At 40.7% G+C, this 24360-nt stretch overlaps 1 protein-coding gene across 5 annotated transcripts in view; it reads left to right on the forward strand.

The window, feature by feature from the left end:
• The window catches only part of PLEKHA8 (pleckstrin homology domain containing A8), a 66953-nt gene that overhangs the window by 9185 nt on the left and 33408 nt on the right, over nt 1-24360 (forward strand). For all 5 annotated transcript variants that reach the window (XR_003516520.1, XR_003516519.1, XM_027574279.1 and 2 more), the window contains exons 2-7: nt 14800-14916; nt 15904-16059; nt 17451-17575; nt 20836-20994; nt 22025-22065; nt 23556-23713. Coding sequence is in view for 3 of the 5 variants with exons in the window: in XM_027574279.1 (XP_027430080.1) it covers nt 14800-14916; nt 15904-16059; nt 17451-17575; nt 20836-20994; nt 22025-22065; nt 23556-23713 (756 nt within the window). In the remaining 2 variants the exon portion in view is untranslated. The remainder of the gene's footprint in view (nt 1-14799; nt 14917-15903; nt 16060-17450; nt 17576-20835; nt 20995-22024; nt 22066-23555; nt 23714-24360) is intronic.

The raw sequence follows: 24360 nt of genomic DNA on the forward strand, positions 1-24360 counted from the left end.
CTCAAAAAATGCTTTGTGAATTAATTAATGGTAAATTGAGGAACCTATACTTTAGTTAATGCTTGGTTATTATCTCTTACTATTAGGGATGTCTCTTCCTCCCTCCTTCCCAGCTGCCACAAAACTCTTAGGACTGACCTGGCAGAGGCGCCCACAGCCTTGTTATCCCCTGTCCTGTCTGAAGCTCCCAGAGGGAAGCTGAGTTATGGGGGAGGGCTCTGATGAGGTGGAATATGGCTGCGTACCCACAGCTGGACATGGAAAACACCAAGACTGTAGAGGTCAGGGGTCAGTAACTGTGCTTTCCTTCAGTGTAAAAATGGTAGGCTTTCTGACCTTTAACATATCTATAAAACATCCATAATATACTGTATTGTAACCATCATATAATATATATGGATTATGACTACAGCAACCATAATTTATGGTGAATAAATTAAGTCTTGACTCACCACTTCAGAAAGATTGTTACTCCTATGAAGAAATTTAGTCTCCCTTTATTTTCTTGACATTAGTTAACTTTCTCTTGAAATAGATTCTGCAAAAGAATTGACTTTCCTGTTACTTTGAATTAAGATAGAGGTTTACAGGATTTGAAAGCTGAAAGAGACTATTAGAGTCATGCTGTAATTCTATAGAAAAAAGGAATTAAAGCTGAAAGTAGAGGCTCATTCAGCTTTTTTGCTTCTTCTCTTCTGTTCCTGTTTAATTATGCTCACTAGTTTTCACCTCTTATGGTTGTTGAAAAAGCACCTTTCCTTCTTTTTTTTCTTTACATTTAGCTTAATTTTCTTTTTTTTTTTTTTAAGATTTTATTTATTTGAGAGAGTGAGTGAGAGAGCAGAGCAGGGGCAGAGGGAGAAGAAGTAGCTTCCCCGCTGAGTGGGGACCCTGAGATCATGACCTGAGCGGAAGATAGATGCTTAACTGACTGAGCCACCCAGGTGCCCCTTAGCTAAATTTTCTATAAGAGATAAGTAGCCCCTTCTTGTGTTGTTCTGCTTTTCTACTCAGCGGTATTTCATTATGGACTTCTAAAAATTCGCAACATGTTAATTTTTTTATCTTGTTTTTTTTTTTCCTGTTAAACAATAAGATTGTAAACTTCTAGTTTCCTATAACCCCTAATTGGCAGAAGTTCTGAAGAAACTATGATGGGTTTATAGGCAGAGTGATGTACCTTAGCATGAGGTTGACATTTCACTTAGTGGGTATCCTACTAGTTCTATTTAAGAGTGTTGTTATTGGGCTAAGATGGAGTAAGTTCACTGTAGCCTCTTTTCCACTGATTACACTAAAAACTGAACGAAGTACTCAAGCAACTACCCGAGAACTCTGAAAAGTAAATAATACCAAGCAGACTGGGGAGGGAAAACAAAACAACCGCCATGGTAAAGATGAACACTCTTGAAACAAATGGAAAGGTATAGATTCTTAGCAGAGAAATATAAAATACTGAAAAGGACTAAATGGACATTTTAGAACTAAAAATTATAATTTTTTTTAAATCAGTAGAATATAGATGACACAGAAAAGAAACAGTGAGCTTGAGGATAAGTCAATAGAAATTATGCAGTCTTAAAAACAGAGGAAAAAAAATGGTAGAACTGAAAGGAGAAGTAAATCCACAATTATCTTTGGAAACTTCAACATTCTTCTCTCAGTAATCCATAGAACAAGTAGACAGTAAATCATCCAAAGATACAGAAGATCCGAACACTATCAACCAACTTGACCTGACTGACATTTATAAAGTAATCCCTCAAACAACAGCTGGATACTGCATTTTTTTTTCTTTTTTTAAAAGATTTTTTAAAAGATTTATTTGCTCATGCTCATGAGAAAGTGAGCATGAGCAGGGAGAGGGGCAGAGGGAGAAGCAGACTACCCCTGAGCAGGGAGCCAGACATGGCTCTGGATCCCAGGACCCTGGGACTGTGACCCCAGCTGAAGGCAGATGCTCAACCGACTGAGCCACCCAGGCACCCCTACTGCATTTCTTTTATTCAAATGCACATGAGACATTCACTAAGATTAACCATGTTCTGGGCTGTAGTAGAAACCATGCCCAGTTGAAAAGAATGCCCTTGTCTTTAACAGAAACAAACTAGAAATCAATGACAGAAAGATGTGGGAAATCCCCCAAATATTAGGAAATTAAACAATATACTTCTGAGTAACCCGTGGGTCAATGAGGAAGTCTCCAAGAAAACTGGGAAATATTTTCAACTTAAAATGAAAACAACAGTGGTTAGCTAGGGATAAAGTGTGGGAAGAGGCCTTGACTACAAAGGGGCAGCACAAGGGAATTTTGAGGGGAGGATAATGGAATTTTTCTGTATCTTTATTATGGTGGTTGTTAGAAGATTATGCATTTATCAAAACTCAGAACTGTTAACCAAAGAAGAAATTTCAGTACATGTAAATGTTAAAATATTTTTAAGAATTTAAGTGTCAGGGTGCCTGGCTGGCTCAGTCAGTAGAGCGTGTGACTCTTGCTCTTGGGGTCGTGAGTTTGAGCCCCATGATGGGGTAGAGATTACTTAAAAATAAAATCTTGGGGGAAAAGAAAGAATTAAAGTGTCTTTTTAATGGAGTACCCTTTTTTTTTTAGTGAAATGTTTGGATGAGTTACTTGTCACAAGGGTGCTGAGTAAAAAAAGGAAGCTACAGTATTTTTTAGACACGGGTATGACTCACAAGTAATCACTTTTTGGTTTGGATCTTTAAAGGAATAAGAACATCTCTAGAAATTCTGATTTAAAAATGGTAGTTGTGGGGGGGGGGCGGAGCAAGATGGCGGAGGAGTAGGAGACCTAGATTTCGTCTGGTCTCAGGAATTCGGCTGAATAGGGAATCAAACCATTCTGAACACCTACGAACTCAACAGGAGATCGAAGAGGAGAGTAGCAACAACTCTCTGAACAGAGAAGCGACCACTTACTGGAAGGTAGGACGTGCGGAGAAGTGAATCCGAGGCGATATTCGGGAGGATAGACGACGGGGGAGGGGGCCTCCATCGGCCGCTTCTGGCAAGTGATAGAGCCGCGGAGCACAAAATCGGACCTTTTAGAAGTCGGCTCCGCTGAGGGACGTCGCTGCAGTGGCTAAGCGGGGGGTGGAATCATCCTGGGACAGTGTGGTCTCAGGACCCTCAGGGTCACATAAAGACGGGGGTGCCTGAGTGCGCCAGAGCTCCCAGGTATCAGAGCAGGGAAGCCAGCTGCAGAGACAGAGCCAAGGCACGGGCTCTCAGCTCGGGGTGGCCATAAACTGTGATCCGCAGCCCAGTCAGGCCACTGCTCCTCCAGCAGGGACCCAACAAGCGGCAGAGCTGGGGAGACTCCCCTTCCTCCCCCAGGAGGAGCGGCGCGGGAACGCACCGCAGGGATCTGCTGGGTTTGGAGACGCCACACGGGGTCGGGTGCCAGACATAGAAACGCTCGGTCACAGGCTGGGTGAGCACGGACTGCGGCCGGAGACCAGGGAGATGGGAGTGACTGCTTTTCTCTGGGGGCACAATGAGGAGCGGGGCCCCGAGTTCTCAACTCCTCCAGGTGGAGATTGGGAGGCCACCATTTTTGCCCTGGTCCTCCAAAGCTGTACCGAGAGCTTGCGGGGAACAAAAGCTCCTGAGAGCAAACCCGAGCAGCTTGCTTTGCCCGGACCGACAAGGGCGGGGCAATTCAGCATCTGGCAAAGACATTTGGAAACCATGGCAACAGGCCCCTCCCCCAGAAGATCAACACGAACAGCCAGCAAGCAAAGACCAAGTTTACCGATCAAGGAGAACTGGAGAACTCCAGCACTAGGGGAATACTGCACATAGAATTCATGGCTTTTTTTTTTACCATGATTCATTAGTTCATCAAAGTTAATTTTTTTTAACTGTTATTTTTTAATTTTTCTTTTTCCCTTTTTCAACCAACATCTTATCAATCCCTTTTTTAAAAAAACATTTTTATTTTTCATTTTTAGAGTCATATTTTATCCCTTCATAGTAGTTACCCTTATTTTTGGCATATATATATATATATATACACATATATATAAGTTGTTCTCTCTTCAAAATCTTGAGATACAGTTTCTTCTAACAGATCAAAATATACCCTAAATCACTAGTGTATGGCTTTGTTCTAGTCTCCTGCCTGATCACATTCTCTCCCTTTTTTTTTTTAAATCTTCTTTCTTTTTTCAAACAACTTATCAATTCCTTTTATAAAATCTTTTATAATTTTCATCTTTACAGTCATCTTCCATCCCTTCATTGTATCAACCCTTATTTTATACATATATGTCTTTCTTCCTTTAAAATTTTAGGAGGCACTTTTTTCTAACAGACCAAAATACGCCCAAAATCTAGTGTGTGGCACTGATCTGTGCACTAGCCTGATGATATTTGATCATATTCTGCTTTGTTTGTATTGTTCTGTTTTTGTTTTTATCTTTTTTTTTCTTTTTTTTCTCTTTCTTTTTTCTTTCTTTTCCTTTCTTTTCCCCTGCTTTCAGGTCTTTTCTGATTTGTATACAGTATATTTGCTGGGGACGTTGTTAACCTGTTAGCATTTTCTTCTCTCATTCATCTGTTCTCCTCTGGACAAAATGACAAGACGAAAAAAATCACCTCAGCAAAACGAAAAAGAGGTAGTACCGTCAGCCAGGGACCTACTCAATACGGGCATTAGTACGATGTCGGACCTAGAGTTCAGAATCATGACTTTAAAGATACTAGCTGGGCTTGAAAAAAGCGTGGAAGTTATTAGAGCAACCCTTTCTGGAGAAATAAAAGAACTAAAATCTAACCAAGTCGAAATCAAAAAGGCTATTGATGAGGTGCAATCAAAAATGGGGGCACTAACTGCTAGGATAAATGAGGCAGAAGAGAGAATCAGTGATATAGAAGACCAAATGATGGAAAATAAAGAGGCTGAGAAAAAGAGAACTACAGGATCACGAGGGCAGAATTCAAGAGATAAGTGATATGATAAGACGAAACGACATTAGAATAATTGGGATCCCAGAAGAAGAAGAAAGAGAGAGGGGGCAGAAGGTATATTGGAGCAAATAATAGCAGAGAACTTCCCTAATGTGAGGAAGGAAACAGGCATCAAAATCCAGGAGGCACAGAGAACCCCTCTCAAAATCAATAATAATAGGTCAACACCTCGACATCTAATAGTAAAACTTACGAGTCTCAGAGACAAAGAGAAAATCCTGAAAGCAGCTCGGGAGAAGAGATATGTAACCTACAATGGTAGAAACATTAGATTGGCAACAGACCTATCCACAGAGACCTGGCAGGCCAGAAAGGACTGGCAAGATATCTTCAGAGCACTAAACGAGAAAAATATGCAGCCAAGAATACTATATGCAGCTAGGCTATCATTGAAAATTGAAGGAGAGATAAAAAGCTTCCAGGACAAACAAAAACTAAAGGAATTTGCAAACACGAAACCAACCCTCCAAGAAATATTGAAAGGGGTCCTCTAAGCAAAGAGAGAGCCTAAAAGCAGCATAGATCAAAAAGGAACACAGACCAAAAAGGAACACAGACCAAAAAGTAACAGTCACCTTACAGACAATACAATGGCACTAAATTCATACCTTTCAATAGTTACCCTGAATGTAAATTGGCTCAATGCCCCAATGAAAAGACACAGGCTATCAGATTGGATTAAAAAACAAGACCCATCAATATGCTGTCTGCAAGAGACTCATTTTAGACCCAAAGACACCCCCAGATTGAAAGTGAGGGGGTGGAAAACCATTTACCATGCTAATGGACACCAAAAGAAAGCTGGGGTGGCAATCCTTATATCAGACAAATTAGATTTTAAAACAAAGACTGTAATAAGAGATGAGGAAGGACACTATATCCTACTTAAAGGGTCTATCCAACAAGAAGATCTAACAATTGTAAATATCTATGCCCCTAACATGGGAGCAGCCAATTATATAAGGCAATTAATAACAAAAGCGAAGAAACACATTGACAACAATACAATAATAGTGGGGGACTTTCACACCCCCCTCACTGAAATGGACAGATCATCTAAGCAAAAGATCAACAAGGAAATAAAGACTTTAAATGACACACTGGACCAAATGGACTTCACAGACATATTCAGAACATTCCATCCCAAAGCAACGGAATACACATTCTTCTCTAGTGCCCATGGAACATTCTCCAGAATTGATCACATCCTAGGTCACAAATCAAGTCTCAACCGGTACCAAAAGATTGGGATCATTCCCTGCATATTTTCAGACCACAGTGCTTTGAAACTAGAACTCAATCACAAGAGGAAAGTCGGAAAGAACTCAAATACATGGAGGCTAAAGAGCGTCCTACTAAAGAATGAATGGGTCAACCAGGAGATTAAAGAAGAATTTAAAAAAATTCATGGAAACCAATGAAAATGAAAACACAACTGTTCAAAATCTTTGGGATACAGCAAAGGCAGTCCTGAGAGGAAAGTATATAGCAATACAAGCCTTTCTCAAGAAACAAGAAAGCTCTCAAATACACAACCTAACCCTACACCTAAAGGAGCTGGAGAAAGGACAGCAAATAAAGCCTAAACCCAGCAGGAGAAGAGAAATAATAAAGATCAGAGCAGAAATCGATGAACTAGAAAGCAAAAGAACAGTAGAACAGATCAACGAAACTAGGAGCTGGTTCTTTGAAAGAATTAACAAGATTGATAAACCCCTGGCCAGACTGATCAAAAAGAAAAGAGAAATGACCCCAATCAACAAAATCATGAATGAAAGAGGAGAGATCACAACCAACACCAAAGAAATACAAACAATTATAAGAACATATTATGAGCAACTCTATGCCAGCAAATTAGATAACCTGGAAGAAATGGGTGCATTCCTAGAGATGTATCAACTACCAAAATTGAACCAGGAAGAAATAGAAAACCTGAACAGACCTATAGCCACTAAGGAAATTGAAGCAGTCATCCAAAATCTCCCAAGAAACAAAAGCCCAGGGCCAGATGGCTTCCCAGGGGAATTCTGTCAGACATTTAAAGAAGAATTAATACCTATTGTCCTAAAACTGTTCCAAAAAATAGAAATGGAAGGAAAACTTCCAAACTCATTTTATGAGGCCAGCATTACCTTGATCCCAAAACCAGACAAAGACCCCATCAAAAAGGAGAATTACCAATATCCTTGATGAACATGGATGCAAAAATTCTCACCAAAATACTAGCCAATAGAATCCAACAGTACATTAAAAGGATTATTCACCACGACCAAGTGGGATTTATCCCTGGGCTGCAAGGCTGGTTCAACATCCGCAAATCAATCAACGTGATTTGTATCACGTGATACAATACATTAACAAAAGAAAGAACAAGAATCATATGATCCTCTCAATAGATGCAGAAAAAGCATTTGACAAAGTACAGCATCCTTTCTTGATCAAAACTCTTCAGAGTATAGGGATAGAGGGTACATACCTCAATATCGTAAAAGCCATCTATGAAAAACCTACAGCGAATATCATTCTCAATGGGGAAAAGCTGAGAGCTTTCCCCTTAAGGTCAGGAACACGACAGGGATGTCCACTCTCACCACTGCTATTCAACATAGTATTAGAAGTCCTAGCCACAGCAATCAGACAACAGAAAGAAATCAAAGGCATCCAAATCAGCAAAGAGGAAGTCAAACTCTCACTCTTTGCAGATGATATGATAGTGTATGTGGAAAACCCGAAAGACTCCACCCCAAAACTGCTAGAACTCATACAGGAATTCAGTAAGGTAGCAGGATATAAAATCAGTGCACAGAAATCAGTGGCATTCCTATACAGCAACAACAAGACAGAAGAGAGACAAATGAAGGAGTCGATCCCATTTACAATTGCACCCAAAACCATAGGATACCTAGGAATAAATTTAACTAAAGAGGCAAAGGATCTGTACTCAGAAAACTATAAAATACTCATGAAAGAAATTGAAGAAGACACAAAGAAATGGAAAGACGTTCCATGCTCATGGACTGGAAGAACCAACATTGTGAAGATGTCAATGCTACCTAGAGCAATCTACACATTCAGTGCAATCCCCATCAAAATACCATCCACTTTTTTCAAAGAAATAGAACAAATAATCCTAAAATTTGTATGGAACCAGAAGAGACCCCGAATAGCCAGAGGAATGTTGAAAAAGAAAAGCAAAGCTGGCGGCATCACAATTCCGGACTTGCAGCTCTATTACAAAGCTGTCATCATCAAGACAGTATGGTACTGGCACAAAAACAGACACATAGATCAATGGAACAGAATCGAGAGCCCAGAAATGGACCCTCAACTCTATGGTCAACTCATCTTTGACGAAGCAGGAAAGAATGTCCAATGGCAAAAAGACAGTCTCTTCAACAAATGGTGTTGGGAAAATTGGACAGCCACATGCAGAAGAATGAAACTGGACCATTTCCTTACACCACACACAAAAATAGATTCCAAATGGTTGAAAGACCTAAACGTGAGACAGGAGTCCATCAACATCCTAAAGGAGAACACAGGTAGCAACCTCTTCGACCTCAGCCGCAGCAACTTCTTCCTAGAAACATCGCCAAAGGCAAGGGAAGCAAGGGCAAAAATGAACTATTGGGATTTCATCAAGATCAAAAGCTTTTGCACAGCAAAAGAAACAGTCCACAAAACCAAAAGACAACTGACAGAATGGGAGAAAATATTTGCAAATGACATATCAGATAAAGGGCTAGTATCCAAAATCTATCAAGAACTTACCAAACTCAACACCCAAAGAACAAATAATCCAATCAAGAAATGGGCAGAAGACATGAACAGACATTTTTCCAAAGAAGACATCCAAATGGCCAACAGACACATGAAAAAGTGCTCAACATTGCTCGGCATCAGGGAAATCGAAATCAAAACCTCAATGAGATACCACCTCACACCAGTCAGAATGGCTAAAATGAACAAGTCAGGAAACGACAGATGTTGGCGGGGATGTGGAGAAAGGGGAACCCTCCTACACTGTTGGTGGGAATGCAAGCTGGTGCAACCCCTCTGGAAAACAGTATGGAGATTCCTCAAACAGTTGAAAATAGAGCTACCGTACGATCCAGCAATTGCACTACTGGGTATTTACCCCAAAGATACAAATGTAGGGATCCGAAGGGGTACATGCACCCCAGTGTTTATAGCAGCAATGTCCACAATAGCCAAACTGTGGAAAGAGCCAAGATGTCCATCGACAGATGAATGGATAAAGAAGAGGTGGTATATATACACAATGGAATACTATGCAGCCATCAAAAGGAATGAGATCTTGCCATTTGCAACGACGTGGATGGAACTGGAGGGTGTTATGCTGAGTGAAATAAGTCAATCAGAGAAAGACATGTATCATATGACCTCACTGATATGAGGAATTCTTAATCTCAGGAAACAAACTGAGGGTTGCTGGAGTGGTGGGGGGGTGGGAGGGATGGGGTGGCTGGGTGATAGACATTGGGGAGGGTATGTGCTATGGTGAGCCCTGTGAATTGTGCAAGACTGTTGAATCACAGATCTGTACTTGTGAAACAAATAATGCAATATATGTTAAGAAAAAAAAAGAAGAAGATAGCAGGAGGGGAAGAATGAAGGTAAGTCAGAGGGGGAGACAAACCATGAGAGACGATGGACTCTGAAAAACAAACTGAGGGTTCTAGAGGGGAGGAGGGTAGGGGGATGGGTTAGCCTGGTGATGGGTATTAAAGAGGGCACGTTCTGCGTGGAGCACTGGGTGTTATGCACGAACAATGAATCATGGAACACTACATCAAAAACTAATGATGTAACATATGGTGATTAACATAACAATAAAATTTTAAAAAATGGTAGTTGTGAAATAAAAAAGGAAGAAAATATGTTTGAATTAATATGAGCTATGCTATTTTAGATCCAAATATATATACATTTTTATCAAGAAAATTATGCTCATTGAAAAAATACACATTGTTCAACAATTAGTTGAGCTGAAAAAAGTGAATTTTGCGAACAGTTGCTGTCAATTAAGTGTAGAAAGATAATTGCACTATGTGAGAAAAGAACAAGCTGGTAACAGTTTTGAAATAATATTCAAATCTTTAATTTCTTTGAATAATGTTTTACAGTTTTCAGAGTATAAGTTTTATACTTCTTTTGTTGAGTTTTTTCCTAAGTATATTCTCTTTGATGTTATAAAAGGAACTGTCTACTTAATTTCATTTTCAGTTCATTTGCAACTGTAATAGAAATACAATTGATATCTGTATAGTGGTCTTCTATCTTGCAACGTTGCTAAACTTATTTATTCCAATAGTCTTTTTTATTGGACTCCTTAGGTTTTGCTTTGTTTTGTTTTGAAATATACAAGAGTGTGGCTGCAAATAGTTAGATTTGTTTCTTCCCTTCCAATCTGGATACCTTTTATTTCATTTTGTACCCTAATTGCCCTGGGTAGAACCTCCAATAAAAGGTTGAGTAGAAGTGGGGAGAGGAAGCATCTGTGTGTTGTCTGGGTGGGTGGGGGGGGGGGACATCCAGTCTTTTGTCATTTAGTATGATGTTAGTTGTGGGTTTTGTTTTGTTTTGTTTTTTTAGGTGCCTTAATCAGGTTGAAAAGGTTCCCTTCTATTCCTAGTTGGTTGAGAGTTTTTATTATGAAAGGTGTTAGATTCTGTCAAGTGCTTTTGCTTTTTCTACATTTAGTGAGGTTGATCATGTGATATTTAATATTCTTTTATTTAGGAAAAAAACCAACTCAGGCTTGAAGTAAAAAAAAAAAAAAAAAAGATAATTTATTGGCTCACTTTTTTTTTTTTAAGCTCACTTACCTGAAAAGTTCAGTGGGTATCTGATCTATGGTTATAACATGGTCTTACTGTGAATGGTGTTCAGAACTGTCATCTGGACTTGCATCCTTTCCCTGCCTCCCTCAAGTCCTCCCACACGCATTCCCTTTATGTGTGAATCATGTTTAGGTCCCGTGTGATGGCAGAATGAGTGCTGGCAGCTCCAGGCAAACATCTGCAAGACCAAAGAAAAGAGAGAGTCTCCATTTCTTTCTGCCTTTGTCCAGACCCAGCAACAGTCCCAAGTTTATCTTTGGTTGGGTCACTTGCCTGTTGTGGAATGTATCATTGAGGACAGGGGATGTGAAGCTCCATTTAAGCCTGAATCACATGTCCCCCCTGGAGCTGGTCAGCCCCACCCAACTACATGGATAGAGTGTGGAGAAGGAGATTTTCAGTAACAGAAATGTGAAGGGTGGATGCCAGGTTGCCAAAAATAAATGTCCACTCTACCTTCTGTAGTGAAATAATCCAGGATAGTGCAGTGTGTGAAGTTAGCATTTAAATACTTTTATTCCCCTACCCCATCTCTGGCAGGGATAGCTTAAATAAGCTAAAACTTTTCTCTGCTCATTGAAGTTTCTTGTCTAATCCTTCCAAGTGGGGAGTTTGGCTGACACCGCATTCCATCTCCAATAGAGAATGGCCAAAAAAAGGAGTGGGGGTTGGACAGGAAGATTAATCTAATGGTAATCTAAGAGAGCAGGGACTGGTTACATCCACAGTTTTCATCTGCTCTTTTGTTACCTTGAATTATTTTATCATTTCCAAGTGTGTTAGTAAGGGTTCTCTAGAAAAACAGATCCAATAGTATACAGAATCGTATATGTATTATGTATATACATATATATGTGTGTATGTATATATAATCCATGAAGGGTTTTATTGTACGAATTGTGTCTTGCAGTTATGGAGACTGAGAAGTCCCATGATCTGCTATTGGCAAGCTAGAGAACCAAGAAAGCTGGTGATGCAATTCGGTGTGAGTTCAAGGGCCTGAGAATTGGCGAGGTAGATGGTATAAATCCTGACCTGGGTCAACAATCCGGAGAACCAGGTGCATCAGGGTCCTAAGGCAGGAGAAGATGGATGTCTCAGCTCAAAGAGAGAACAAATTCTCCATTCCTCTGCCTTTTGTTCTACTTAGGCCCTCCGTGGATTGGAGGATGCCCACCTGCAATGGTGAGGGCAATCTTTACACAGTCTATGGAGTCAAATGCTAATTAATCTCTGCCGGAGATACCCTCACAGACATACCTAGAAATAGCGTTTTATCAGCTGTCTGGGCATCCCTCAGCCCATCATGATACATAAAATTGATACATAAAATTAACTATCACATCAGTCAAGCTAACTGCAGGTTAATTTAAAACAGGAAATGGATTAATGGCCTCTTCATTCTTGCCGCTTTTCTCATACAGTTATTTTTGAGCTGTATCTCAGCTTCCAAGGACAGGACATCATGAAAGAGGCGTGTGCCCCAGGTCCCACTCTAGACTCTGCATTGCTCTGCCTGTAAATTTCATATAATGGGAATGAGACCTCTGTGGTCTCTTAAATGTGCCTTCTGAAAATCCAGTAACTTTATGCTTTAAAGAAAAGTTATTCTTGGTCATGGTTTTTCTAGTTAAAAACTATAGAATAAAATAACGATACATATAACTTCGAGGTAAATGTAGAACCCATTATAGGGAAGGTGGTGGTTCAGTTGTTATTACGGTTTACCAGCTACTTTCAAAACTTAGCTGCAGCTGTGCTTCGTTGGGGGGAAGGGGGGGCGGGGAGCTCTTTAACTTTTTTCAGATTACTGTAAGATAAACCTAATTTAGGGCCACATTTTTTTCAATTTGTAGATATTTTTTCACATTTCAACGACTGAAATCAGGAAGCATCTTAGAATCAGCACCATGTCATACTGCTTAATGGGCAGGTGTTGTTTTTTTTTTCCTTGTGTTACATAAAATAATGGTATGTCTTAAAATTGATGGTGCGTGATGATTAATTTTATGTGTCAGTTTGCCTGGGCCATGGGGTGCCTGGACATTTGGCCAGACATCTTTCTGGGTGTGTCTGTGAGGGTATTTCTTTTCTTTCCTTTTTTTTTTTTTTTAAAGATTTTATTTATTTGACAGAGAGAGACACAGCGAGAGAGGGACACAAGCAGGGGGAGTGGGAGAGGGAGAAGCAGGCTTCCCGCCGAGCAGGGAGCCCGATGTGGGACTCGATCCCAGGACCCTGGGATCATGACCTGAGCCGAAGGCAGATGCTTAACGACTGAGCCACCCAGGCGCCCTGTGAGGGTATTTCTTGATGGGATTGACATCTGAACTGGTAAAGTAGATTGCCTTCCCTAATGTGAGTGGATCTCATCCAATCAGTCAAAGACCTAAACAGAATAAAAAGGCTAAGAAAGAGGGAACTTCTCCTGCCTGCCTGAGCTGGGACATTGGTCTTTCCCTGCTTTCTGACCCGGCCTGAAGCACAGCTCTTCTTGGGTCTCAAGCCTCTTGATTTGTGTGAATCAGGCATCAGAGATCTGTACCTAAGCAGCGCACAGGGCTGTGCTCAAAGTTCCTACTGGCCCTCTCTCTGTCTGCCTCAGCCACAGAAGAGTCTCATCAGAAAAATGTATCCCTAAAGGGCTATAGCATTTCAGAGAAAGAAAAATATACATCCGACTGAGGACTCTGACAAGGCTTATGCAGAAATAGTCAGAGATGACATTTTAGAAAGAAGATCCAGCTCAGGCAACAGCCCAGAAGCAGAAAATAAGTTTGGTTTGTCTAGAATATAGATTGGGTAAGAGCACTAGATAAGATGTATATTTCAACCGAATATGGTGTGTCCCCTGAAATTCTCCAAAGTAAAAGTAGTTAAGCCCTTGAATGTTTTAAGATTATTTCATTTCAGTGGATCAATACTAAGTAGTAAGTCAAAGTTCTTTCTCCTACGGCTCATATGCCCCCACACAGGCTTATTAGCACTCTGCAACTCTGAATGACGTCGAAAGGGCTGTAGCCAGGCCACAGGGGCACAAGAGCACCTGGCTCATTGGGGGGGCCCACACAGACCAGGTTCAGCCACTCGCTGCTGACAGAATCTAAAGACAGAGAGACGAGTGGTGGTGAAACAAGAAAATAATGTATTTCAGTGAAGACCAACACCAAAAAGTCAGCGGACTAATGTCTCAAAGATGGCCTCCAAAGTGCTGAAAATACTCCTGGGTTTAGATAAGGAAAATGGGGGCAGTAAAGGTCAGGTCGATCGATCACTGTCTTAGGGTCAGTTGTGCAGGGTCTTGCTGAAGTCAGAGCAGTGGTTAATGCTTGAGGGAGTGGTTTCAGTTCCTATCAGGGAATGCTTTGCCTGTGGGGTCTTTTGCCTGAGTTCAGAGATAAGCGGGAAAGAAGAACTTAATCAGTTAAGAAAGTATAGACTGAGGTCAAAATGGAGGTGGTTGAAGTCCTCTTTCAGAGCAGTATAATGTTCTGCCTCATTTCTAAGTTTGGGATAATCTTTCTTAACCAGAGGAGGAGATCAAGTGTGTGATAACAATGTCCAGGAGACAATAATCTTTTATCTTAAAAAAATTAAAAACCAGAGATTACTAGTACCATATTAAAGGAAAAGGAAATAAAAATCATCAGTAATCCTGTTAACTAGAGAATCATCCCTATGTTCCTGATCCTTGCAGACTTCTTCTATACCTTATGTGACTAAAAATCTATGCCCCTGTGGATGTTTGTTTTTAATTTAAAAAATGGGATCATGCATACAGGTATTTACTAATCTACTTCTTTCCCTTAGAATTTCCCCTGGAATTTAAGCTCCTTGGAGCTGGGACCCAGCCTCCTTTGTCAGGTCCCATTCCTATGTCCTGGGAGGCACCTCCCATGCAGGCAGTAATTGAGACCATGCTTTTGCTTCTGTTTACAGGTTGGCAGCCTAGATGGTTCCTTCTCTGTGGGGGGATATTATCCTATTATGATTCTCCTGAAGATGCTTGGAAAGGTTGCAAAGGGAGCATCCAAATGGCAGTCTGTGAAATTCAAGGTGAGAAACCAAGAGATTTGCAGGTTTTCTTTTTCTTTCTGTCTCTCCCATAAAATAAAAAAGCACTGGCCTCTGCGTGTCTTTCTCTGACGTTCTTATGGTACAAAGATACATAGTGTCATGTCCCAAAGAAAGCCTTGCAAATAAAACCTAAAACTGCAGCCAGTTTTTACAAGGAGGTTGTTGAAGAAGTAGTCAAAATAAATGAGAGCAGTGTGCTTCACCATACATCTAGTGCTCATTTTTTAGTCACTTGCTCACCTAAAGCCAGCGACTATGTGCAAAGCTTAGTTAGGTTTTTTACTGCATCGTCTAACACTTCTGTGCTTAGATCAGGACACACACACACCTTCTCACCACCACCACATACGTAAAACAAGCAAACACATAAAGACCTGCAAATAGGCTTTACTTCTTGGTTTGGGGACATCTTGAGACATGCTGAGAAGATGTGGCTCTGAAACAGATTAGAAGAGAAACAGATTAGAAGGGTATTTTGCAGCCTGGTGGGAGGTGAAGGAGAGTGGTTTTCTTATTTCTTTTCCCAAAGGTCTCACACTTTTGCTCTAACTTGTGAAGAACAGTAGAAGAGGAGAGATAATTGTGTTCTTGATTGCTTTCCAATAAACCCAAGAAGATAGAGAGGCGCACCCTTAGTGTTGGCATGCAAGCCCTTTTGGCCTCAGAGCAGTATTACTTTATACACACAAGCCAAAAGAGAGATTCTGTCTGTATTCCGATAAGGAGAATTGAGTGCTTCTTTTTTAGTCTTGGTGATATGTTGGAGCCAGCCAGGATTTTTCCTCTTCATCAGCAGAAGCATCGAGGAAGAGATAAACTAGGGGAGGTGGTAAGGGCTAGCTAGCATCCTCCTTTGGAAGAAGCCTTTAGTGACTTGCACCAGTTGAGCTTAAGAATTTGGTTGGGTTGGAGGCTACCCAGATAGGGCTCTTCTAGGTTTCTGACCTCCCTCTGCCTTGCTCCCAGTTCATTCTGTAGATAATACACGCATGGACCTGATAATCCCTGGGGAGCAGTATTTCTACCTGAAGGCCAGAAGTGTGGCTGAGAGACAGCGGTGGCTGGTAGCCCTGGGGTCAGCCAAGGCTTGCCTGACCGACAGTAGGACCCAGAAGGAAAAAGGTAAGTATTGATTGTCTTCTGGTCTGGGAACCTTGGGAATCACCCACTGGCATTTCTGGGTTCTCATATTTGTTATCTTGCCTCTGACCACCTAGCCAGCGTTTTGTATCATGCAAATGCCATATACCTCTGGAATTTAAACCACAGCCTATATCTAACTCTTCTCTCTTAGCATATCATAATAGAAAGATCACAGGCTTTGGAGCCAGATACAGCTGGATTCAAATCATGGCTTTGTAGGTTACTTAATCTCTCTAATCCTCAGCTTCCTCATATTTTAAAAAGAGGTAATAACCTGCATTAGAAGGGTTGCCATGAGGATTAGTAATGATATGAAATTGTTTAGTACCCAGTCTGGCACAAAGTTGATCTTTGGTAAAGAAGCCTTGGAGCAGGGTACTTTTTGTAGTAACACCCCACTTTCCCCTCCCTTTCCCTGGGGTGGGATGGATACTTAATTGTCAGGTTGCTACTGCTTACTGCTCATTAACTCATCCTCATTAGGTCTCCTGAGAACCCTGGCACAACTTTCTATATGGGCCAGGGGAAGAGTGCCCGGGTTTACTGCCTGAGCCCTAGTGCCACCTTCCCAGCCCCCATCCCCAGGATGTACACCTGAAGAGATTGGCGGGAGACGGGGGGGGGGGGGCCTCTTTCTCGTAACAGGTGTGGTAGATGTGCTTGACTCTTCAAATAGACACAGGAAAATGTCCTCTTCCTTGGTTGTTTTTTAATGCTAAATCAGGAGCATATTCTAGACACTGTCAGCTTTGACTCAGATCAGATTGTAATGTGCAGCTCTTTTCATGGGAAAAAATCCAGAGGTGATAATGACTAGCTGAGCCCTCAGCGCCAGAGTAGCTGGAGCGCTGTGCTAATGAGGGAGCAGCATGTGCTCTGAGGGTGCCATTAGCCTCGATGGGTGGCATGCTGGACCAGTTCTGTGAATTAATGAGCCATCTTATTAGTGATAATTGCACGTTACAGAACAGTTTCCCAGTTTTGGCTACTGTTAGCAGATAGATAGCTATGACCCCATTTTACAGATAGGGAAAACTGCAGCAGATGAAACCAAACCTCTAAACCCTTGACTCTGCTCCCAGTTCTGACATGAGGGTTTGAAAAGTATGCTTTATCCTTCTTCCTATACTGGTGATCTATACTGGTGATCATTCAGTATGTTGGCCCAAGAAATAATATAGATTACAAAAGATGAGAAATCTCCTTTTTCTGTTTTTCTTGCTCCCATTATCATCATCTGTATCTTATCTATAACCCATACCATCATCATCTGACTTTAGGTATAGGTTATATATTGCATTCTGCAGTATGATAACTAGTAAATTCCTTATTCATCCTGGTAATTACACTATCATCATTTTGTTATTTAGAGTTTGCTGAAAACACTGAAAACTTGAAAACCAAAATGTCGGAACTAAGACTCTACTGTGACCTCCTTGTTCAGCAAGTAGATAAAACAAAAGAAGTGACCACAACTGGTGTGTCCAATTCTGAGGTAAAATATTATTTGTCTTAGTGACAGGAAAAGTAGCACCAGATGTTGCTTACAGGTAATGATTACTCTCACACTTTCCTTGACTATTTTGGAATTTACTATTTTTTGGAGAAAAAATGTAACAAAATTCAACAAAGAGAAGAAATGTGTGCATTTCAGCATATGGAAGCATTTGTTTTCCTTCATGGAATGAATTCAGGATTAATTAGTTGATAACATTTGGAACCTTTAACATTGGTGCCATTAGCTTAGCTGATGTACTAAAATACGTTTTTCCCCACTTTGCATCACTTTATAAATACAGCCTTACCTGTCTAGCTGCTTCTATAGGTGTGGCTACTAACATGCCAACATCATGTCTATCAATAATGTGTACCTGTCATCTTTGATGAGACTATAACAAGATTTTATTTTACTTATCTATTTATTTATTTTTTAAGTAAGCTCTACACCCAGCATGGGGCTTAAACTCACCACCCAGAGATCAAGAGTTGCATGCTGTATGGACTAAACCAGCCAGGCACCCCTGTAACAGGATTTTATTGGTGACATAATAATTGTGCTTTACTATAGACTGATGCTTTCAAAGTTGGAGACACAGCTTTTTTTCCTGCCCATTGTCAGTAAGGATTGCGATTTTTAATGTTTATTAATGAAGTTGTCATTTACTCATCTTAAAACATGTATTAAAAGATCTCTCTGGTGTTAGGCTATGTGTTGAATGGCTCATACTACCCAGGGAAGGTCTCTCTCTACTCTCAGAGTAGTTATAATCTGAACAACAATGCCTACAAAATGAAGAATCTATAGATTCTAATTAATGGTTTTAGTAAAAGAACATTATGCTACTAGTGGTATATGTGCTTTCAGTTTTTCTTATAAGGGTGATTTCATTCACTTCCTTTTGGGTTCTCTTATTCATTCAGCAACTGCCTTTTGTGTACAAGACACTGTGCTGGAATGGGGTGGGGAGGGGGGGCGGGAGGGAGGGATACCAAAAAAAACATTTCAATCCTGCTCTTGGGATGCTTACAGTTCACAGCAGTGATTCTCAGCCCAGAGCAGTTTTGCCCCTTAGAAGACATTTGCAGTGTTCGGAGACATTTTTGGTCGTCAGGATTGAAGGAGTGCTATTGGCCTCTACTGTATGGAGGCTAGGATGCTGCTTCACGTCCTGCAGTGGGTAGGAGGAGAGCGCCCCCACCGACTTCCCCCACTCCAAAAATTCATCAGCCCCCCATGTCAGTCGTGCCACGGGTAGGGAAACCCTGGCCTAACAGGGAAGGGAAAATGTGAACATAGCAATTTTTAATCCAAGGAGATGTTTAGAGTGCCCTGGGAACTTGCTAATGAAACTGTGGCTGTGATATTGTGATTTATAATAAGAAATATGTATATTTGGTCTTTATAAGAGATATATATTTAGCAGACGTCCTAAAACTCTTGGAATTTCCTGTGATGAGAAAGATAAAATTGTCTTTTGTTATGTTAGTGAGATGACTTTTGGAAAGTGCCTAAGGATGGGGGCTGGTTGACCCAGAACCCAACCAAGTGTTTAGAGGGTTAGAACTCTCAGATCCACCCACCCACCCCACTCTCATCTCCTGGGAAAGAAGAGAGGCTGAAGATTGAATTTAATCTCAGTGGCTGATGATTTCATCAATCATGTCTGTGCAGTGTAGCTTCCATAACCCAAAGAACGGGGTTTGGAGAGTTCCTGAGTTGGCGAACACATGGAGATTCAGGGAAAGTGGTGTGGTCAGAGAGCATAGAAGTTCTGAGCTGTTCCCAGCTGCCTTGCCCTTTGCATCTGTTTCTGGGTTGTATCCTTTTATAGTAAACTGTAGTAAACTGGCCATCTAGTAACTAGTAAAATGTTTCTCAGATCTGTGAGCAGCTCTAGCAGATTAATCAACTGAAAGGAGGAGGGGGTTAGAACCTCCAGTCTGTAGCAGATCAGTCAGAAGCACAAGTGACAACCTGGACTTGCCATTGGTATCTGAAATGAGGGGTGGGGAGCAGCCCTGTGAGAGGTGACACTGTCTTCAGGGAGATAGTGTCAGAATTGAGTTGAGTTATAGGACATCCAGCTGGTGTCAGAGAATTGTTTGGTGGTATGGGAAAACCCACACATAATTGATGTCAGAATCATAGTCGTCCACAACCAGTAACATCATTGGCTAGCTTGTTAGAAATACAAAATTGAGGAAAATATAGAGGCCACTCTTAGGAGAAAAATTCAACTGGGTAAATTTTTAAAATCTTATTGGCTTTATTCAGCAACTCATGAATCAAGCAACATCTCATCTAACAGAAAAAAAGGAACTCTGAAAAGCCTTATGAGGCTAGAGATTGTTATAGACAAAATGAACAGGAACAAGAAATTCTGCTGGGCCTTTACTGATTGATTAAAGCAGGGTTACTTTCTTCATGTGGAGCAAAAGGAAATCTTGGAGCTGGGTCAGGTAACTTGTGCTGATTGGTTGACCTAGGCCTGCCTTTTTTGGGACAACCAGGCATAGGAACTGAAGTTTTTGGTTTGCTGATGTGAGGCTTAGCATGAGCGACTCCATCTTGGGCCCGGTCTGGTTTCTTTTATACCATTAAGATGTGTTTACTATACACTCTAGTCAGGGTATGGCCTCAGTTTCCTGAACAACGTATTAATATCAGTATTCAGGGGAAAAACACCCTGAACAGGTAAAATAACCGGGAGAACAAGTGATTAGCTATTCAAAAGAATTCCAGTTGCTAAAAGCTCTTAAACTCATCTGTACCAAAAGCCAAAAACCCCATTCTGAAAGTAAATAATGAATGATTTATGGTTTCTAATTCTTCTATTCTGGAACCTCATTTTTACTCAGGCAGTGGGAGACATTTTTCCATTGATTCCTCTGGTCTTCAGTCCGTGTGATTCCCTGATTCATGCCTGCCACCCCTTATAGACTGGAAACTCCCTGAGGGCTGTGCCGAGTACCTGGCACAGTGCTAGCATATAATACTTTTGAATTGAAAGAAGTTGTTGCCTTCAGCTGGAACGGTGGGGGGAGAGTGTGAAGGGTCAGATGGAGGCTTTATAGGGCTAGTAAATAAAGTGGACTCAGTATTTTCCTTTTGTAAATGATGTACATATTTGTCCTTCAAAATAGGTGGGTACATTATTACTACATTGTGGATAAAAACCTCTTAAGGACATTCCACCATTGGGGTCTTTCTTTTTTGGCAAGGTAAAGGAATCTTCCACTCTCGTTGTTTCGTAGGAAGGAATTGATGTGGGAACTCTGCTGAAATCAACCTGCAATACTTTTCTGAAGACTTTGGAAGAATGCATGCAGATCGCAAACGCAGCCTTTACCTCTGAGCTACTCTATCGCACTCCCCCAGGTTCACCACAGCTGGCTATGCTCAAGTCCAACAAGGTAAAAGCCAGCTCAGCTTGGCAGCACCAGGACATAATGAAAAGACGAAAAGTTAAAAAGTGATCTAGTGAACCATGTTATCCATCACCCTTTGGTGACTGAGAAAGACATTTTTTTAGTGGCCTTCCCTTTATGTCCACTTACATATTTCTGCCCTCAGTCCTCCGTATCCATTTATTTTTAGCAATTTTACCACCTAAACCTGTGTCTGATGTAACTAGGCTCTTTTCAGCCTCCTTGTCCAGCAAATCTTGCCAAGATTTGTGGTGACCTTCTAACTAGTTACTTTCAGCCTAACCCTTCCAGGCTGCCGACGGTAGTTCTATTCGTGAAGTATAAACTGGACCACTTTACCTAAACTTCTCAGTGCCTCCCTCGTTGCCAAAGGTTAATGTCAAAACTTCTTAACCCATTCCCACACCCCCAGCCTCGTGCTCTGTCATTACCTGGCTGAACATACTAACTGCATAGAGCCCCCCTGACATCTTCACACCATTTCCCAATGCCAAGAATGTTGTTCTCACTTGTCTTCCCCTAGTTAGCACTTCCCCGTCCTTCAGTATTTAATCTCTCCTTCCCTGAATCCCTCAGTTGGGCTAGGAGCTCCTCCTCTATGCATGCCCCTATTTTTTAGGGTTACTCTTTATTGAAATTACCTTAAGGGTAGGAGCCCTCATACTGTTTATCTTTATACTTTTAGTGTTTGAAACAATGCTGCATCATAATATTTAATGAACATAACTAAAATTATGAGAAAGCCAACCACCAAGGGTTTGGCTATGGTAATTAGATCCTTCAAAAGAGCCACCTTCCTTTTCCTTAAAAATATGGGTACACTTATTTGAAAACATACAAAGGACCGGTTAAGATCAATGACTCCCTTCTTTTGGGAGGATCTAAAATTGTTCCTGTTGAGTGGGGCAGTTATGTTATGCTCATATTTATCACTTTTATATGTGATGAAACGCTAAATATGCTCTGTTGGAAGTTTAACATGAAGCTTTCTTTTTTTTTTTTGCTTCTTTTAAAGATGAAACATCCTATTATACCGATTCATAATTCATTGGAAAGGTACAGTAACTATTTTGGTTTTTTCTTCTTTCTAAAAATAAATGTTTTTATTGTTTAAAAAAAAAGAATATTTTGATCATGATTTGAGATAATACCAGAAGGAAACAGTATCTGATTTTCCTCTTCGGGGTGAGCTTGAAGCAATGCAGACCTTTCACTTAGCACAGACTACCTGGGAAGTTTGCATTTTCCCTCAGGTATGGATGGACCTGCCCACCACATGTGGTAACTTTTAATTGCTCTAGTGTGCTGAGGGTTGGAACCTCCTCTCTTGTGGAGGAGCCTGGCATTAACTTAAATGTGCTTTTATCCAGAAAAGACAGTACTATTTTGTTTTATTTAAAAGTAAAAATGTTAGGTAGCCTTACAACTTATAAAAAAACAACTTAATATCAAAATCTAAATTTCTTCCTCTAATTGCTCCTTCAATTTTAGAAAAAAATACACATTTACATAGTTGTGTTCCTATTATTTGGGGTCTTTAATTCAGTTACTATTTTATATAGGCATTCCCGTATTTTGACATACTCCATATATTTGTCCTTTCAAATTACTATTGAACATTTCATCTCTTTGTATACTATTGTTTGCTTTAGTACAAGGATTGTTCCAGTTTGGTTAATATTTTTATCTTGTTCTAAATATTTCTACTAGAAAAAGAGTAGACTTTTTTCTCATGACATTTCCTTAATAAACACCTACATTTTTAATTGCTAAGTTGAAATATGGCATTTTTTAGGAAAAAAACAAATGCTTTTCCTGGAGTCACCATATAGCTTGGACCCTTTCCCTTTGTTTTTATTAGGAGAAAATATTTTTGTTCTAATTCGGTTGGATCTAATCACTTACAAGATGTTATGATTGTCCCTTCAACAGAATTAGCTGTTCCACTTGCATGTTAAAAAGGCTTTTCTGTTACCCTGAAGAGCAACAGATCCTCAGGAGGTATCCTGTGTCCTCCTGGGTTTTTTCTGTCAGACATACTTTGCAGGGAGTATTCTCCCCTGACCACAGCATGTAGCTTCTAGACAGTTAAGTGATAGGCAAACATATAGGAGTGGCCAATGATTTTGACTGCTGAAGAGAGAGAAAAACTTCCCAGGGAGGAGCTGAGGAAAGTGAGAAAAGTGTTAAATGTGTACGGGTAGAAAGCTGATTGAAAACCAAAGAGCTGTCAATGAGTATTTCCTGTTGCTGGTGAGGAGCAGGAAGTTAGTCACCTGAGGGTCCTTGAGAAGCCAGGAATGGCTCTTTGATTTCAGAACCTCAGTTGGGAGACAGGCCTGCTCCCATCACAGGCGGATACCTGTCTAGGAGGCAGGAGGCTGAGAGGTTTGGCTGATTCAACAATACTGGTTTTTAATCACTGTTAAAAGGAGTTGGTGCTTGTGAACCCCTCCCTCCTTTCTCAGAATAAGATCTACCTGGGCAATCTATTTAAGACCAAATAATTGGACTTTTTGGCTTTTCTCCTTATAAAAAATTTTCAGGCAAATGGAGTTGAATAGTTGTGAAAATGGATCTTTACATATGGAAATAAATGCTGATGAAGAAATCCTAATGAAAAATAAGAGCTCCTTATATTTGAAACCTGCAGAGATAGATTGCAGCATATCAAGTGAAGAAAATACAGATCATAATATAACAGGTAAAAACAAAAGTAAAGTATGAAACAAACCATTGAGCCCAAACCATTGATCTTGGGAGTTGGATTGTATATCCATGATGTGATACTTGATAGGGATTGGCCTCAAGACAGTATACTAGTAGGGGTGCCTGGGTGGCTCAGTCGTTAGGTATCTGCCTTCGGCTCAGGTCATGATCTCAGGGTCCTGGGATCGAGCCCCGCATCGGGCTCCCTGCTCAGCGGGAAGCCTGCTTCTCCCTCTCCCACTCCCCCTGCTTGTGTACCCCCTCTCGCTGTGTCTCTCTCTGTCAAATAAATAAAATCTTAAAAAAAAAAAAAAAAGACAGTATACTAGTAGCTAGTAAGGCAGACATTAGCTTGGTAACACAGGTCACTTGACCACATGGTGCCATCCCATCCGACCCAGTGTTGAAAAGGCAGAATGGAGAGGTTTTTTTCCCACTCACTGTTCTTATCTGTGATGTCTGTGGGCTGTGGTGAGCAGCAGCTGTCTGTGCTGACTTTGTAGAAAATATGAGTGCTTCATTGGCCTTCTAGTCTAAGTCTCAAAATCCTTTGAACTTAAAAACTATGATGTCAGACTTAACAGAGCATAAAGGTGTGGCAGTTCAGGTTGCTCTCCTCATTTCTGGCAAGGCCAGAGAATG

Source organism: Zalophus californianus, chromosome 12 (genome assembly GCF_009762305.2).
Source record: "Zalophus californianus isolate mZalCal1 chromosome 12, mZalCal1.pri.v2, whole genome shotgun sequence".
NCBI classification, from domain to species: Eukaryota; Metazoa; Chordata; class Mammalia; order Carnivora; family Otariidae; genus Zalophus; species Zalophus californianus.